General features: G+C 38.8%; 1 protein-coding gene across 1 annotated transcript in view; it reads left to right on the plus strand.

The window, feature by feature from the left end:
• DOK6 (docking protein 6) overlaps window positions 1-18,603 on the plus strand; it is a 261,432-nt gene that overhangs the window by 97,045 nt on the left and 145,784 nt on the right. Inside the window, exon 2 of the mRNA XM_087757545.1 lies at window positions 3,066-3,173. Within this exon, the coding sequence (XP_087613671.1) occupies window positions 3,066-3,173 (108 nt within the window). The remainder of the gene's footprint in view (window positions 1-3,065; window positions 3,174-18,603) is intronic.

The following is an 18,603-nucleotide window of genomic DNA, read 5'->3' on the forward strand; positions in this document are numbered from 1 at the left end:
AAATTCATATGCTAATGCTTTTTCAAACACTGAGATACAAACTGTCTGTTGGTGTAATCAGATAGAATGTTGCTGAAATGCAGTGGAACTTTATATGTTTATACCAGTTTTAAAAGTGATTGTAGGTTAAAAAAATAAAATCCAAACACAAAGATGTACCTTGGTGTGTGTACATACCAAATCAGGAGTCCTCATTGAGCCGTTGCATTCTTCAGATCTCTCCTCTGCCTAAAGGCCTGGAAAAAAACAATGTCAATAAATTGAAGCAGTAACAGTCTAAAGGTAAATTTTATGGTTTCCTCCTCTTGCTAGTCAGTGTTCTCCTTTAAAAGCAAGGGCTGTTCATTCCTGAAGTCTAAATGCTGAAGTCTTTGAATTCACCCCAATGCAGAACTTTGGGAAAACGCCTAAAGAGGAGCATGTTTAAAGATAACTAGCCCTCTTCGATAGATACTTTGAAGCCCCAACTAATAAGGGGATCAAAGCCTCCCTCTTGAATTTTGTCAGTTTAGCTGCAAACCCTCACACCTGCTTCCACACTGTCCCAGATTGATATCCAGTGAACAAAAGACTTGAAGCTGTCATTCAGGAGACCCTGCTCATTTGTCACTGATGGGATTGCTTTGGAGTATGCATTAGATGACCTTTTATCTGGAAAATATTCTCATCCTCATAGGGAGAAATCTGACTCCTTGACTTTGCACGTCTAATTTTCCATTTATTAGGGATACTTCTGATGTACTGGATCTAACTGATACTTTGCATTATAAGAAAAAATGACTGTGCTGTATTAAAAAACAAACAAACAAAAAACCTGAAAAAAACTTACTCTGTCAATTGACACAAAACTTCTGTTACCTTATCACCAGCTGTCAAAAATTCAGGTAATCAGTAAAATGTGGATTCTGTGGCTGTGCGAAAACCCACCACCACTGATGATGGGGACTGTAGGTTGATCTGTTTTTCTAAAGAGAAGCCTATGAGGACTGTAAACCATTAAGGGCAGATAATGGAAATAAGGAAATCAATAAAAGATTTGAAATGAAGGCAATGGTTTTTACCTTGATAAAGAACTTCTTAGGAAAACACTTTCCTCAGAGGAAGAGAGATGAACTGAAAATACACATAGACTAAAAAAAAAAAAAAAAAAAAACAAAAAAAAAAAACCAACACCAACCCAGATCCCAGAAGAACCAGGAGTATTATTGAAAGTGACACTTTTATGAAATGAATAAATATGTCACCTTTGGACAGTTCGTGCTATTGTTTTTAGTAAGGTCAAAATACTGTGAATATCCTCTACCTGTGTCTTACCTGCAAAAGTGAAGCTTTTCACACCATAACATTGTGAAGAGTTAATATGGGTTAATCAAGAGAGAACTGTGGGAAGAGTGCTATAGCTTTGGTAAAATAAGTTGCAACACTGCCAGGATGTTATTTGAAGAAAGTACTATCTAATAAAGACGGTTTATGATGTCCCACAGTGTAATGTCATTTTTTTCAGGAGATATGATATTGTCTTTGCTTTCCCCCAGGTTAGGTGAAGTAATTTCTGAGATAGGAAGTACAGTTTTACAGTTGTCACTTTACAATCTTAGTAGAAAAAAATCTAAAACTTGCATGCTTTGTAAGAAGTATACTTGCAGAGGATTTCATTAAATGCTGTTTTCTTCCAAAAATCTTCATAATTAAACACATTGATACTGTAGTCTAATGGTAGGTTTTTAAAAGAAAACATTTATTTTGACTGATAACATTCATCTGAGATAGTGACAACAGGATAGTGTTATGTATTATGATATCAGATTTATATCAGAATGTGGCTAATTAAGCTTAATTATTTTAATGACACTATATTTACTGCTTATATTCAGTTTAGACAGCATCACACTGAGGGGAAAACTCCTCATTTTAACTCTCCCTGCTCATATTTCTTCGGTTTTTTTTTTTTAAATGGGAGATGTATTTGATCTGATCCAAATTAAATAGTACTGTATTTCTTGTGCTGTGTCATTAAATTTTGTAGCATTTCTGAAGAAATAAGGCTCTTCTCCACATACGGCCAGTGGAACCATTAAATAGTACTGGGGTATTTCTTTTTCAGTGTATTCTGGAAAAAATAATATAAAATTATGTATGGAATTGTTTATAGAGCTGTACAAGTACTGAAGAAGAGAATGAAGTAAACTATTTCCATAGATTTCATAGATTGTAAAACTAGATTAATATCTAATCCCTTAGTTGCATAAAATAGTCTAGAGGATTATCCTTAATCAGTTCTATTTGAACTGCAAATGTATTCTTATTTGATAATTCAATCCTGATTTTAAACTTCTGGTTATGGCAATACCACCAGAACGCTTGGTAAATAGTCTAATAAAGTACCCTCATTGCTTAAAAATGCATTTTAAGCAAAATCTAGTGTGGTTCTCATTAAAATAAGAGGACAATATTGTTTTTTGCTTTCAGAAGGATTTTAATTTTCACTATGTTCCCAAACTTTAATAATCTGCATAGTTTTTCCTTAGGAAGTTTGTTATTAAGCTAAGTGAGAGAACTAGATGTTGTTGTCCAGCAATGGTCACATTGGTGCTTATTTCAACTTTCTTTTCTGTGTATACAAGCTCTACTGATTACTGTATTCTGTTAAAAGCTGTAATAAATGTTTCTCAATGGTATCGATACGCTCAGAAATAGAGTATAAATGTGAAAGCTAGAAATGCATGGAGTGATTTCTGAAAGTATTTTCTCTGATGAGAGCCTTATAATTGTTTTCATATTCAAAGTTCATGGATTTACTTGCATCTCAGGAATTGTCAAATTTGGCATGCATGAAAGAAAATGAAATAAAAAAGTCTGCAAAGTACTAACAATCATTATGTATAAATTGAGGAACTGGGATTGCTTGTGTAGAAATAATTGATGTTCTCAGAATTTTCCAGACTTTTAAAATAAAATATTGTCATTTTAAAATTTTTTCCTATGTCAATTATGTAGCTGAATGCATTTGTGATACTGTCCACCTTTAAAGAAAAGCTGATATAATCCATTGATTTTGTTTGCAGATTTTCAGGCGTTGTTGGTTGGTTTTCAAGAAGGCTTCCAGTAAAGGACCCAGGAGGCTAGAAAAATTTCCAGATGAGAAGGCAGCATATTTCAGGAACTTTCACAAGGTAAGTCATGCCTTTCTCGTGAACTGAAACACTGCCTGTTTACCACTCTTCCTTGGGAAGAGTGTGTTCTTGATGTGTCTAGTTTGTAAACAACACAGTGAGGATGGGGTTAAAAACCTAATCCTGACACTAAAAACACAGTAAAAAGTCTGTAAATCTCAGTGATGCAGGTGAGATATCACACTGTTTTTTTTTCCAGATAAGCACAAAACCCCCAATGTGTGTGAAGTCACAGATTGATGGTTCTTTTCTTTAAACATTAGTATTTTGGAAATGTGTAAAATTGGCTGCTTAATCAAATGTTTAACTTCAGTTATTAACTAAGTATTGAACAAATTCGGAAAATGCTAAATGTCTCAGTTGTAATGGCGACACTGGTTGAATATGTAATGTTTTTCCCAGAACTCTTCAAGATTTACAAGGTCTGTCAACAGCAAGGATTTTTAAGGGTAAAAATTCAGGATTCACTGAATGAGATTCTCCCTGCTTTCTCTGTCACTATCACTTCTGTGATGGAAAACAAGATATTCAGTCACAGGTTTTTCTTTCTGTCGTGTAAGTTGCTGTTATCAGCTCTCCACGACATGCAGTAGACTTCAAGTTAGCTAATCTTAAAACAGGGCAGGACTCTGTGCTTGTACTATTGTCTTCTATCCAGTCACCTTTAGCTCTATGTCATCTCAAAGTTAGATGTTATGTTAAAACTGGCAAGCTGAAACACAAAGATGACTTAGCCAAGGTTACACAGCAAGCAGTGAAAGAGTAGGGATGTAAGTCTAGATCTCTTGAAGGCAAGTCTAATGTGTTTTATCATAAAGCTGCAAATTAGCCTTTAAGTTCCAGTAACCTCTTGGTACCTTTAAATGAAAAATGTAGATATAATAAATAGTATGCAATTATCCTGTGAGTATTTTCTAAGAAAAAGAGACCCAGTAATTTCATATTGCCAAAAATCCAGCTTCTGCTCTTATATTTGTGTCCAGGTTTAGGACTGATGTGTACTAGACTATTGGCACTTTCACTGATGTACCACAATGACAATGTTTGCTCCCACTCCCGGGACATCCAGGGGATCAGGCCCAGTCAGCATGGGTTTAGGAAAGGCAGGTCCTGCTTGAGTAACCTGATCTCCTTCTATGACAAGCTGACCCACTTAGTGGATGAGGGAAAGGCTGTGGATGTTGTCTACCAGGACTTTAGTAAAGCCTTTGACACCGTTTCCCACAGCATTCTCCTGGAGAAACTGGCTGCTCATGGCTTGGACGAGTATACTCTTTGCTGGGTAAAAAACTGGCTGGATGGCTGGGCCCAGAGAGTGGTGGTGAATGGAGTCAAATCCAGTTGGCGGCTGGCCACAAGTGGTGTTCCCCAGGGCTCAGGTTTGGGGCTGGTCCTGTTTAATATCTTTCTCAATGACCTGGACAATAGAATCAAGTGCACCCTCAGTAGGTTGGCAGACGACACCAAGTTGGGCGGGAGTGTTGATTTGCTGGAGGGTAGGAAGGCTCTACAGAGGGATCTGGACAGGCTGGATCGATGGGCTGAGGCCAACTGTATGAGGTTCAACAAGGCTAAGTGCTGGGTCCTGCATTTGGGTCACAACGACCCCATGCAACGCTACAGGCTTGGGGAAGAGTGGCTGGAGAGCTGCCTGGCAGGAAAGGACCTGGGGGTGTTGGTCAACAGCTGGCTGAATATGAGCCGGGAATGTGCCCAGGTGGCCAAGAAGGCCAATAGCATCCTGGCTTGTATCAGAAATAGCTTGGCCAGCAGGACTAGGGAAGTGATAGTGCCCCTGTACTCGGCATTGGTGAGGCCATGCCTCGAATACTGTGTTCTGTTATGGGCCCCTCACTCCAAGAAGGACATCGAGGTGCTGAAGTGTGTTCAAAGAAGGGCAACGAAGTTGGTGAAGGGTCTAGAGCACAAGTCTCATGAGGAGTGGCTGAGAGAACTGGGGTTGTTTAGTATGGAGAAAAAGAGGCTGAGGGGAGACTTGATCACTCTCTACAACTACCTGAAAGGAGGCTGTAGCAAGGTGGGGGTTGGTCTCTTCTCCCAAGTAAGAAGCAATAGGACTAGAGGAAATGGTCTCAAGTTGCACCAGGGGACATTTAGATTGGATACTAGGAAAAATTTCTCCACCAAAAGGGTATTCAGGCACTGGAACAGGCTGCCCAGGGAAGTGGCTGAGTCCTCATCCCTGGAGGTATTTAAAAGATGTGTAGGTGTGGTGCTTAGGGCCATGGTTTAGTGGTGGACTTGGCAGTGCTAGGTTAACGGTTGGACTTGGTGATCCTAAAGGTCTTTTCCAACCTAAACGATTCTATGATTCTATGATTCTGTGTATAGGAGGTCCACATGGAGCAAAAGTGTTTCTTCTCTTCAACATAAATTTCAAAAAAATGTTTACTTTCAAGATACAACTTAAAGATGGGTCCTTAAAAGGATTAATTGGATGATTTGGGCTGATAGCTGTAGTGTTGCCTGAAATCCTGAGGAGATCCCTTACCGGCGAAGTTTGTATGGATTAAGAACAGGGCAAAAGGATGAAAGTGTAGGTCTTTGAGGGGAGCTTTTGAGAGGGGGTGGTTTAAATTGTTGTTTGAGCATGTTATTCACTATAGCATAGTTTATGTGTAAAATATTCAGAAACACTTTATATGGTTCTTGTCAACTGTCATCTTTGTAGAACAATCATGTGATATGTAAGAATCATTTGACAAGCTAAAAAAGTAACGTAGATAGCAGTTAGAGCTGCATGTTGTAGTATTGATGGAAGCATTTCCCTTTGCATGTAACATCAGCAAATGGAAAGGGTGTTATAGTTCTTTTTCATCTCTTTTTTCCCTCTTATTCCACTCCTTGGGGGTGGGGATGGGGAAGAGAAAGAAATGGATACTCTTTCCTATTTAAAAGATACTGGTTTTCTGGCTGTAGAGAAAATAGAATTGTATCCATTCACTTGGATGATACCCATTTTTCAAATAAAGTTATGAAATCATTTCTAAAGTTATATCAGAAAATAGAAACCCTGAATCTTATTCTCAGGCTTGATTTTTTTTTAAAGGATATTTTATTATTTCGTAATGATTATTCTCCTCAATTGCCTCCGTTATGATAAATGAAATAGTGGTGAAGTAGATGTGCATGAGTTGTAAATAGTCATTGAGTGTGACTACTGAGGGAACAGTGAAGGTTGTTGTGGGAGCAGATATAGTTATCTGATTGCTGATATTGGATCAAAATATCCTGATTCTCTTTCTTTTCTAGAGCTGCTTAATGCTTTGTTATATTTTGAAGTAGTTCAAAATACATGTTTATTGCTACCCAGTGTAAACTGTTAGCCCTGTTTTGAAATTCTGTTTACTTATTCACTCACAAAATACAAGGAGGGCATCTGGTATGCAAAGTTGAAGGGTAACTCTGATCTCTAAGAATCAATGAAAAAATTGATTAAATATTGAAGAAAGGAAAGACCTGGTGTTTTTAAGGAAGATTAAAATATATTTTGCAAGCCTGACTCCTTATGAAAGGACAACATGCTTGAATAGGTGAAAGGCTCTGATCCCACACTAATATTCATATAAGAATATGTACGTCAACCCTGAGATCCTTATTCCTGTACAATCTCTTTATAACTAGTAGAAGAAAGGGGGTGGTGCAGAGGGGCCATACCAGGATTCTGTAGGAACTCATGTCCTTCAGACCTTTAGATCGGTTTAGGTTGCCTTGGGAAAAGTATAGGAGTAGCACATAGTCTTACTACATTGTACTGTACAGGTTTTTCAGCTTTCTCATGCAGAGTTACAGGAGAATATTCTACCTCTCAAATGGAAACATAATAAAAATTAATATCTTTGATTTATCTGCACTCAAACCAGTATCCAGGATCACAAACAGTACCCCAGTATAACTAACTCATCAAGATCTTAAGCATCTCCACTTTTCCATGGATATTTGAGCTTGAAATGTAGCTCAAATTTAATTCCTGTTTAAAACACTTTACCTAGAGGGCTTTATATCTCCTATACTTATGTACCTGTGTACTGGGCAATGAGAATTACAGAAGGGGCTCTGGGCTAAAAAAAAAAAAAAAAGAAAAAACAGGACTAGTAATGCAAAGCTAAAAGAATTAAAAATAGAGATTTTCTGGTTTACTTATCCTAAATAAATAAGTATTTATTAATGTGCAAATAAGCTGGCCTCATTAGAAAATAGACTCCCCCCCTGCCCCAGTATCCAGAAAATATGTGGGTTTATTTGTTATTCTGTAAATTCTCTAATGCTGTTGTGCATTACTTTGGGGTTTTTTTTAGCGATTTTCTTATAAATAACAGTAATGGCATTAGTCTTTATAGACAAGTGCCTCCTGACAGAGTATCAGTGAATATTACATTAATTAGTCTAAACATGACCTCATCTGTTCATTCCAGTTTCTGGTATGAAATTAAAATTTCTCATTACTGTAAATTTAGATCACTACACTCTTTCTCAGGTAAGTTATAGCTTAGCTGTACTGTTTTTCCCTTGAATATTCATTGTAGAGGTTGTGCAGAACAGCTGTTTTTACTCCCATTACACCAAAGAAGGCATAAAGTGGCAATAGCTCTGCAGCCATCCCAGGGGCCGGTATGTTCTTGGGAGCTGTTCCTACACTATCAGAAAAGGCCAAAAACAGACACCGCAGCTTTACCAATTTAAAAGAGGGAATAAATAAGCGTTCTCATTTTTGTAAAAGATAAAAGGTATGTAAAAAGTTAAATTCTTTCATGCTTTGGAGGCATACTGATCAGACAGTACCAGTGCCTGTTACCCATTATGAGGGGCTTGAAGGAGCATTACAAGAAGTCAACATGGCTAAGTAGCAACATGAAGGTTACTAGAAATGAGAGATCAAACTTCAAAACCTGAAGTGTATCCAAATAAACTAGAAAGCATTACACAGCTGGTGAATTAATTGTTAAAGCAGAATCAGAAAGAGCAAAGTAGACCTTGAAGAGTAACAAACCAGAAGGGTTAAAACTGGTTATAAATACAGATTCTGAACCATTAGGAGCAAAAGGCTTGCCAAAGACCCTGTGCATCCAAATGACAATCAGAGTATGAAGGAAACATGCAAGAAAGAGTATAAATGAGAACGTTTCCATTGGGGTTTACTGTAGAGGAAACTGGCATGCTCTGGTGTGGGTATGCAAGGAAGGATTCTGCAAAGATGTGTCTGCATCATAAACTTAATCACAGAAACTTCAACGACAGCTACACGGAATGTTCACTAGCAAAGAGAACATATTCACTCAAGAGCCCAAAGGGAACTTAATGATGACATGGCTGAGTTACTAATGGTAGTCCATAAAGTCCAAAATGGGAACCAACAGATATGGATTCTTCCATTCCTTGTAAAATCTCCAGTTCCATTAAGGCATGCTTCTCTTTCACTAATCAGGTAAATAACCTTCACATGAAGTGAAGGTGTTATGAGTTGGGTCTGTCCCTGCCAAGATGTCGTGGTTTAACCCCAGCCAGCAACTAAGCACCACACAGACACTCACTCACTCCCCCCACAGTAGAATGGGGGAGAGAATCAGAAGAATAAAAGTGAGAAAACTCATGGGTTGAGATAAAGACAGTTTAATAGGTAAAGCAAAAACCACACATGCAAGCAAAGCAAAGTAAGGAATTCATTCACTGCTTTCCATTGACAGGCAGGTGTTCAGCCAGTTCCAGGAAAGCAGGGCTCCATCACACGTAACAGTAACTTGCGGAGACAAATGCCATCACTCCGAATGTCCTCCCCCCTTCCTTTCCCCAGCTTTTTTTGCTGAGCATGATGTCATATATGACGTCAATATATATGACTCATATGGTATGGAATACCATGGAATACCCCCAACTTTTGTCAGTTGGGGTCAGCTGCTCCAGCTGTGTCCCCACTCCCAACTTCTTGTGCACCCTCAGCCTACTCGCTGGTGGGGTTGTGTGAGAAGCAGAAAAGGCCTTGACTCTGTGTAAGCACTGCTCAGCAGTAACGAAAACATCTCTGTGTTATCAACACTGTTTCCAGCACAAATGCAAAACATAGCCCCATACTAGCTACTATGAAGAAAATTAACTCTACCCCAGCCAAAACCAGCACAGAAGATATAGCTGTCTTGGAGCAAGAGAAGCTTGAATCTGTCAATGGTGGCATCCTTACCCTTCAAATAAATAAATAGATGTCTGGCATAGAGTTCAAGACTTCCTGATTTAATCCCCCCAATATGAGAGATTGTTCTGTTAAGATTGTGTCAACAACAGCCCTCTCTAAGGTTTTGAGTTTTAAGTTAGCAAGTTTAAAGTAGGATAAGATTTTTAGATTTTTTGTTATTTAACTTTTTTTTCTGTTACCATGTTCATTTTTGATATCCTTTATATTAATCTGCAAATGCAAAATAAATGAATTTCACAACTTTTTAGCAAAGAATTCTGATAGTCTAAAATATATATGGAACAGATGGTCTTAAGCACAAGTTGTATAATATGTGTCCACAAAAATAAATAATAATCAAGAAAAAGAATAGCAGTAGCCTTCTAACTGTAATCTACTAAATTAAATTTGTGGCCAGGGCCTAACAAGGGGAGCTATATTACACTTTTTCTTTCACTGCTTGATTATCCTGAAGAAACTTGTGGAATGCTAAATACTAGTTTCAGAAAATGGTGATTTATGTAATTCAATCCCAGTGATTTATAGCAAGTTCTTATATCAGCTACAGCAGTTTCTTGAACAGCTCTTGGCAATAAGATCTCCTGTGCACACACACACACAAGCACACACCCAGAGTTTCTGTGGTGCGTTCTTAGTCCTGTTTTGTAAGAGGAAGGAAGGGACAGGTTCTTTTGGTGTTTAAAAACTCAGTATGCAGGAACAATAAGATGTTTGTTCTTCTCCAGCACAGCTGCTAGTCTCTAATTGAGATGGCCTTAAACCACGAGGTGGCTATTCACTTCAAAATATTTCAGGATAAGTGAATTCCTGATACCTTTGAAAAACATGATTTTGTCACAGTCATCTGTGTGCTAGCCCATACTATTCACAAATGTAATTACAACTATAAATGAAAAACAAAAATATTTACATATGGTAGCATTATCATAATCCTTATAAGAACTTCTCACTGATTCTTTCCACTTAGTTACCTTTGGGTTGGTTTTTTTTTTCCTCAGTGTTCTCTGGCCATTGCCAGGTTGCCTAAGTAAAGATTCTTATTGCTAAAGAAATGTGAACTATTCTACTGTTTATTCTAGTTTAGTCCAAGAGTCCTGCTTTATTGTGGAGTATTTCAGTCTCTTTGTTGCTCATGTTCACTACAAATCAGAAGTTATGCAAGTCTCCTTATGGACCTCTATAGTCTGGGATGGTACTATTATTACTCATGATATTGCATTGCTTCTCTGATACAAAGGCATTCTCAAAAGGAAGCTGGATAAACATATATTAAAATGTAATTGTTGGGCTTGAGTTCTTGTGTTTTCTGTGATAAGATATATTATAACACTTGGTTTGCATCCAAATTTGAATATTATTTGAATTCCCTTTCCTCGCTTTTTGGTTTTTTTTGTATAATGTTTATACTTCCTGTTTTTCAAAATCTCAAATTCAAACCTGTCTGGTTTTGCTATGTTGACCATTCTGATTCCACTGTTTGTTAGTTGATCTAAAGTTCCTCAATAAGTGTTTATTTTCTCATCTGGTTAAATTAACTCAAAAATTCATATTAGATGAAAGCTAAATATGAATACCTTATGAAGATCTCATCACATTCACAGATATTGGATTTTTACTTTGAGAACAATCCCAAATTTACACCATTTTGTCCTTTCTTTCTTCTCCCCTTATCCTTGTTTAAAAGTGTAGTCATATTTTATTGCCCAGAACTTCTTACAGAAAATTTCAAAATAGCAATCTCAGCATAGTATTTTCTTAGGAGCCCGGTGAACGTGTGTGTGCATGTGTGACTATGGTAGTTCTTGAATAATATTTTGTAAATTTTTATCTGCAAAGAATCAAGAATTTAACAGTTATTTTTTGTAAGTCTTTGCTCTTTGATGTTGAAAGAGGTGACCAAATGTACTTTGTGTGGTTTTTACACCCTTATTTTTCAAAAGGTCTTCCATTTTTCAACAAGGTCTTCCAAAGCAGAGATAACTAAATTTTCCTGAAAACTATATCCTTATTTTTCCCCATTTTGACATGTAATTCTCTTCAAATATTTGTTTACATCACTTTCAAGTAATATCTTGTCGTCTAGCAAAATCATCTGATTGGTATGGGAAGGTTACAAAGGACATTGCTTTCATGGGCAGCTCTTACTTGGCTGATGACATTAAAATGAACCCTATTTAAATGAATAACTATTAGTAAAATTACTCAGTTCTGTACACCAAACAATAAGATTTGCAGTAATTATCAGATCCCTCTTAAAATATACAAGTATCTGAACAATGCAATTGTTCAAAGCAAGTATTTTATGCACCAAAAAGCTAATTGCAGGAATAATTGGAGCTGTGCTGGTAATAAAGCTGTTAACAGAGTCTGAACACATCAAAGGGCAGCATGCAAACTAATAAAACAAAACCTCTTTCAGCAAAGATTGTATTAAGACAATAATGTCTTCTTTCCTTAACAATGTAGTGAAGAAATCTACAAGCTGAGCATGCTCACAGGGCTTTGAGCTCCTACAAGCGTGGACCTAAAATGCTTATATGACCCTATGAGTCTCTTCCTGTGTAGGACTCTACTCATTCTTCTTAACCTTGAATTATTAATTAGGAGTATTAATTAGGAGTGTTAATTCACAGGGTAAACAAAGAAGGGATGTCAATGTGTGGGTTTGAATTTCTCAGCAGTGGCATTAGTGGCTGAATCTAAGTATCAAGGAGGGAATAGATGGTGGGAAAAGTAAAGATAATCTCTTAGTCTCTACTGGTAACACAAAGCAACTCCCAGACATGTTGGTGGTGGTCCTCATATGAAGATCCACGTACACTTGTTACAGTAAATTCATAGTAGTACTTGAGTGTGTGCAGAGTTCTGCAGTAAAAGGGACACTCTACATTTAAAAATCAGCTGTTTAAATAGGAGCCTGTATTCCCATTATATTAAGTGTTAAAACAAGCTGGAAGACTAAACTTTTTGTTGTAAAAGTTATTATTAGATAGGGGAGGAACATTTAAACATTTCAGCAGGAGGGGAAAAAAAAAAAGAAAAAGAATTTTATAATGTAAAACTTCCAATATGACATTGACCCACAGAACAATTCAGGTTGAAAGGGACCTCTGGCGTCCATCTAGTTCAATCTCCTGCTCAAAGTAGCATCAGTCAGATCACGTTGCTCATGGCCATGTTCAGTTGGGTTTTGAATATCTTCAGGGCTGGAGGCTCCACGACCTCTACAAAGCTAACCATAAAGTTCTGCACCTGAGGTCTAATAACCAAAGCAGCAAAAGAGGCTGGGGACTGAGTGGCTGGAGGGCAGCTCTGTTGAAAAGGCCCCAAAAGGTCCTGCTGGGCAGTGAGCTGAGCCTGAGCCAGCCGTGTGCCCTGGGAACAATGAAGGCAAACCATGTCCTGGGCTGCCTCAGCAGGAGTATGAGCAGCAGACTGAGGACTCTCAACTAGGAAGGCTTCTCCCTACTGAGTGCTTGTTAAGCCACACATGGAATATTGTGTCCAATTCTGGTTCCCTCGCTGTTGTATGCAAGAGAGACACTGAAAAAACTGAGAGGGTCCAGCAGCGGGCCAGTGAGGAAATTGGAGGTTGGAGAACCTGACATATGAGGAAAGGTTCAAGGAACTGGGTTTGAACTAGTGAAGAGAGAAGGCCCAGGGGGGATCTAAACACAGCCTTCCCGTTTTGATGCAGTGGCTGAGGTAAGAAATAGAGGTACTCTGTTCTCAAGTATGCACAGGAAAAGGACAAGAGGGAAGGGGCAGAGGTTGCTGCAGGGGAAATTAGCTGGATATAAGGAGAAAAAAAAAAGATACCCATGGGAACAACTAAACATCAGAGCAGGCTGACCAGAGAGATCAGCATTTCTCACTGGAAATCTTGATAACCTAGCTTGGCAGGGCTCTGTGTAACCTAATCTAAAGCCCTGGTTGGACCAGATGATCTCCAGGGTCCCTTCCAACCTAGACTTTTCAGTGAACTATGAAGTATGTGTCATTAAAGTTGCAATAAGCTCTTGATATATCCCTGTGCTGCATGTGTTGTGCCAAACTGGTCCTGCCCTCTCCTAAGTATGTTTCAGTTATTTCTAGTGAGGGAAAAAATATACCTAATCTTCCTAGTGTCTCTTAAAACAGTCTCAAGAGATCTTTTCTTTGAACTACTTCAGTGTTATTGCTTTACAGTAGAGAACACGGTGGCCTGTGTGTCAGTTATGTATATTCCATTTTTTCCATGAAAATCTAGACATGTTTTGGCAAAGTTTAAAGCCTTTGCAAACCTGTATTTTGTGCATGTTTGTTTGAAACACTTCTAACTTTGACAGCTAAAATGTCTTATGTCATCTGTAAAGCTTCGTATATGATGGAAATTCAGATAATTTTCTCTATTGAGTAATGAAATATGTTCCCTCCAGTTCTTTCAGGGCTAAAGCCTGACATTCAGTCTAATAGCTACTTGTCATTTCTGAAGACTAGTACAGGGTCTGGTGTTTGAGATGAGATCATGGAGCCATTCTCTGTATGTATATCCTCTGGTACCTAGGTAACATGGAAACGAAAACTGTTGAATTAAAACTTAGAGAAGAAATAGACCAAATCATAGAATCATAAAATCATAGAATCATTTAGGTTGGAAAAGACCTTTAGGATCACCAAGTCCAACCGTTAACCTAGCACTGCCAAGTCCACCACTAAACCATGGCCCTAAGCACCACACCTACACATCTTTTAAATACCTCCAGGGATGAGGACTCAGCCACTTCCCTGGGCAGCCTGTTCCAGTGCCTGAATACCCTTTTGGTGGAGAAATTTTTCCTAGTATCCAATCTAAATGTCCCCTGGTGCAACTTGAGACCATTTCCTCTAGTCCTATTGCTTCTTACTTGGGAGAAGAGACCAACCCCCACCTTGCTACAGCCTCCTTTCAGGTAGTTGTAGAGAGTGATCAAGTCTCCCCTCAGCCTCTTTTTCTCCATACTAAACAACCCCAGTTCCCTCAGCCACTCCTCATGAGACTTGTGCTCTAGACCCTTCACCAACTTCGTTGCCCTTCTTTGAACACACTTCAGCACCTCGATGTCCTTCTTGGAGTGAGGGGCCCATAACAGAACACAGTATTCGAGGCATGGCCTCACCAATGCCGAGTACAGGGGCACTATCACTTCCCTAGTCCTGCTGGCCAAGCTATTTCTGATACAAGCCAGGATGCTATTGGCCTTCTTGGCCACCTGGGCACATTCCCGGCTCATATTCAGCCAGCTGTTGACCAACACCCCCAGGTCCTTTCCTGCCAGGCAGCTCTCCAGCCACTCTTCCCCAAGCCTGTAGCGTTGCATGGGGTCGTTGTGACCCAAATGCAGGACCCAGCACTTAGCCTTGTTGAACCTCATACAGTTGGCCTCAGCCCATCGATCCAGCCTGTCCAGATCCCTCTGTAGAGCCTTCCTACCCTCCAGCAAATCAACACTCCCGCCCAACTTGGTGTCGTCTGCCAACCTACTGAGGGTGCACTTGATTCTATTGTCCAGGTCATTGAGAAAGATATTAAACAGGACCAGCCCCAAACCTGAGCCCTGGGGAACACCACTTGTGGCCAGCCGCCAACTGGATTTGACTCCATTCACCACCACTCTCTGGGCCCAGCCATCCAGCCAGTTTTTTACCCAGCAAAGAGTATACTCGTCCAAGCCATGAGCAGCCAGTTTCTCCAGGAGAATGCTGTGGGAAACGGTGTCAAAGGCTTTACTAAAGTCCTGGTAGACAACATCCACAGCCTTTCCCTCATCCACTAAGTGGGTCAGCTTGTCATAGAAGGAGATCAGGTTACTCAAGCAGGACCTGCCTTTCCTAAACCCATGCTGACTGGGCCTGATCCCCTGGATGTCCTGTACGTGCTGCGTGGTGATATTCAGGATGAGCTGCTCCATAACCTTCCCTGGCACTGAGGTCAGGGTGACAGGCCTGTAGTTTCCCAGATTCTCCTTCCGACCCTTCTTGTAGATGGGTGTCACATTTGCTAACTTCCAGTCATCTGGGACCTCCCCAGTTAGACAGGACTGCTGATAAAGGATTGGAAGTGGCTTGGTGAGCACTTCCACCAGCTCCCTCAGTATCCTTGGGTGGATTCCATCTGACCCCATAGACTTGTGTGTGTCTATGTGATTGTAGCAGGTCAATAACCATTTTGCTTTGGATTATTGGGGCTTCGTTCTGCTCCCTGTCCCTGTCTTCTAGCTCAGGGGACTGGGTACCCTGAGAACAACTGGTCTGACTGTTAAAGACTGAGGCAAGGAAGGCATTAAGCACCTTAGTCTTTTCCTTGTCTTCTGTCACTGTTTCCCCTCACATCCAATAAAGGATGTATATTCTCCTTAGCTCTTCTTTTGTTGCTAATGTATTTGTAGAAACATTTTTTGTTGTCTTTTACAGCAGTAGCCAGTTTTAGTTCCAGCTGGGCTTTGGCCCTTCTAATCCTCGGTCCCTGCATAACCTCATGACATCCCTGTAGTCCTCCTGAGTTGCCTGCTCCTTCTTCCAAAGGTCATAAACTCCTTTTATTCCTGAGTGCCAGCTGAAGCTCTGTGTTCAGCTCGTCTTTCAGGACATGGGGACTGCCTGCTCTTGCACTTTTAAGATTTCCTTCTTGAAGAATGTCAAGCCTTCCTGGACTCCTTTGCCCTTCAGGACTGCCTCCCAAAGGACTCTGTCAACCAGGTTCCTGAACAGGTCAAAGTCTGCCTTCCGCAAGCCCAAGGTAGCAGTTCTCCTGACCCCCCTCCTTACTTCTCCATGTTAGAGTGTGGAGGAAAAATAAAGGAATAAATGCTCCAGCACTCTATGAAAGTACTTTATCAATTAGATATCTGGGAAAAACAACAAGAGCTTCTGGCAGACGAAAAGCTGGTTGTTCAAGAAGTGGATATGAGAAATGGTAAAGCAAAGAATGAGATGGGAAGATGGTGAAGAAAGTGCATATTATTAAGGGTAAACTGAAATCCATTTTAATTGACTTTGCACAAAAACAAGGAAAGTGGTACAGAAATAAAAATCTGACAATGAGAAGGAGGTGGACAAGGAAGCAAAGAGTACGGACATAGTTTTTCTCTTCAGCCCAATTATATCTGGGGCAACAAGTATCAGTGCAGCAGGACAGATGAACTTTAAGAGAAAGCAAGAGGGATCATTCAGATTTTTGCGCGAAAGCAAATTGCTCTGTAAAGACACTACCTAATTCACGTTTCAGCAGCTGGGAGGTGTGCACTTCTCAGTCATTTCCCAGGAGTGGCAGCTTCTGAAATAAGAAGACCCTGTGTTTGGGAGTGAGGGTTTCAGTACCAGCTACCCAGATGAAGCTGGGGGATCGGTACTTCTGAGAAGAGAGACTGGAAATAAAGTCTCTCAAAGATGTCTGCACTGGTTCTTGGGGGAGACGAAGAAGAAATGGTTGAGCCAGGATATAAAACAGCTGGCTTCTGTTGTGGAAATTTGCATTAAGCAAGCTCCCCTTTTTAATGCAAGTGTTGTTGAAAAGCTGAATCCTGAATATCTCAAATTCAGACAGAAAGTTTAAAGGGCATATTTTTTACTTTCATTTGTTTTCACCATACAGTTTCTTTGTTCCTTCCCTGTCAATATAATCCACATCTCTCAGAAGTGAGGAAGGTGTGAAAGGAAATTAGTATTTGTGAAACCATGTGAAATATACTTGTGTAATCACCACTATGGAAGAACCCTGAGAGAAGCCAGGGTATAACCAGTATACCATTAAGTCAGAAAAAAAGTATGAAGTTATGAGAATCAAACATAATTTATAAAGCCTCTATTTAACAGAATGGTATTTGTCATTTATTGACTGAGGTGAAAAATAAGTATGAAAAATCAAACACAATCATATAATTAAGACAATGTTTATCATAATATGTATAGAAGGTGTGCCAATAAACATAAAGGTATTTATTTGTGTTAACATACGGAGATCAGACACAGTGGGGCCCACTGCCATACAAACAACAGGAAAATGGTAGACTAGACCTATAGTACTAGTAGTTAAAGTAATAAAGTCTTCCGTTCCTAGCCTTCAGCACTTGACTCTGCATTTCTTATTTTTTTTCCAATGTTGTGTGTGTTTTTTCTCACTATTCAAGTGTAGAAAGTAAGTATACTACATAAATAATAAAAGTTCATGATGAAAGTTAAAGACCTAATTATCTGGCCTGCTGTTTATAACACTAGTAAATAAATGTTTTGTGAGGATATTTTTTTTTTTAATGACTTTTTCCCTTGAAGCTACTCTGAATTGTGTCTGTGTTGTTGGAGGAGTATTTATTTTGATGTGTAAATGGGAAAAGGTGTGGTCTCTTGTGCAATAGCTATAAAAGGAAGCAGACAGGTATAAACATCATGTTATGGTGTACCAGGGAGGGCAGACAGATTTGTCACTGTCATTTACTTTCACTTAATAAAAGGAGATGAAATATAATAAGTCTTATGAGTACTGAGTTTCATTTAAGGTTTTCATTTGCTTATAGTAAGGGAGGATTTGCAACATAAATAAAGAGCAATTTATTATGAAAATTGGCACAAAGCTGTCTAATTTTTACTTCTTCATAGAAGGAAATTTGAAATTCAAATCACTGGCTGATGAAGGTTATTAAAAATGCATTAGAGTTGAAAATGTAGCTGTATGTAATTGTCATAATAGATATTCAAAATGAATTTATCCCCAATGACAATTAAGCTAAAAGAATTTTCAAATTATCAGCTAACAAATTTCAGTTAATTTTAGAAGCAAATAAAGTGAAAATATTTCAAAAAGTTTGTCAAAAAATTAAAACTATCTTTTAAAAAAAATCCTAAAAGCATTACATTCCTGTTCAGAATCTTCCCTTTTCTTCTTTTTCAAATTAATGCACTCTATTGTATTTTTTTTTCCTCAGGTTCTCTCTATTCCATTTTCCTCTCTTTTGCATTTTTCTCCTAAAGAATTCTGTACCACTTCAAGTGTATGTGTACACACACACGTACAGGCACATGCTGAATTTACATTAATTTAAACTCATAAATTTTCTTTCTATATCTGTTTTTTCATGTAGTTGATGTGTTTTTCTGATGAGCATCAAGAATCTAATAGGTAATATGGTGCTATTAACTTCTTTAAGAATATCTGAAATGCCTTTAATATATATATTTATATTTAAGAACAGCATCACAGTGCCAGTT

The sequence above is a fragment of the Nipponia nippon genome, unplaced genomic scaffold (genome assembly GCF_047370975.1).
Source record: "Nipponia nippon isolate SJK-2023a ecotype South Korea unplaced genomic scaffold, ASM4737097v1 scaffold_1, whole genome shotgun sequence".
Taxonomy (NCBI): domain Eukaryota; kingdom Metazoa; phylum Chordata; class Aves; order Pelecaniformes; family Threskiornithidae; genus Nipponia; species Nipponia nippon.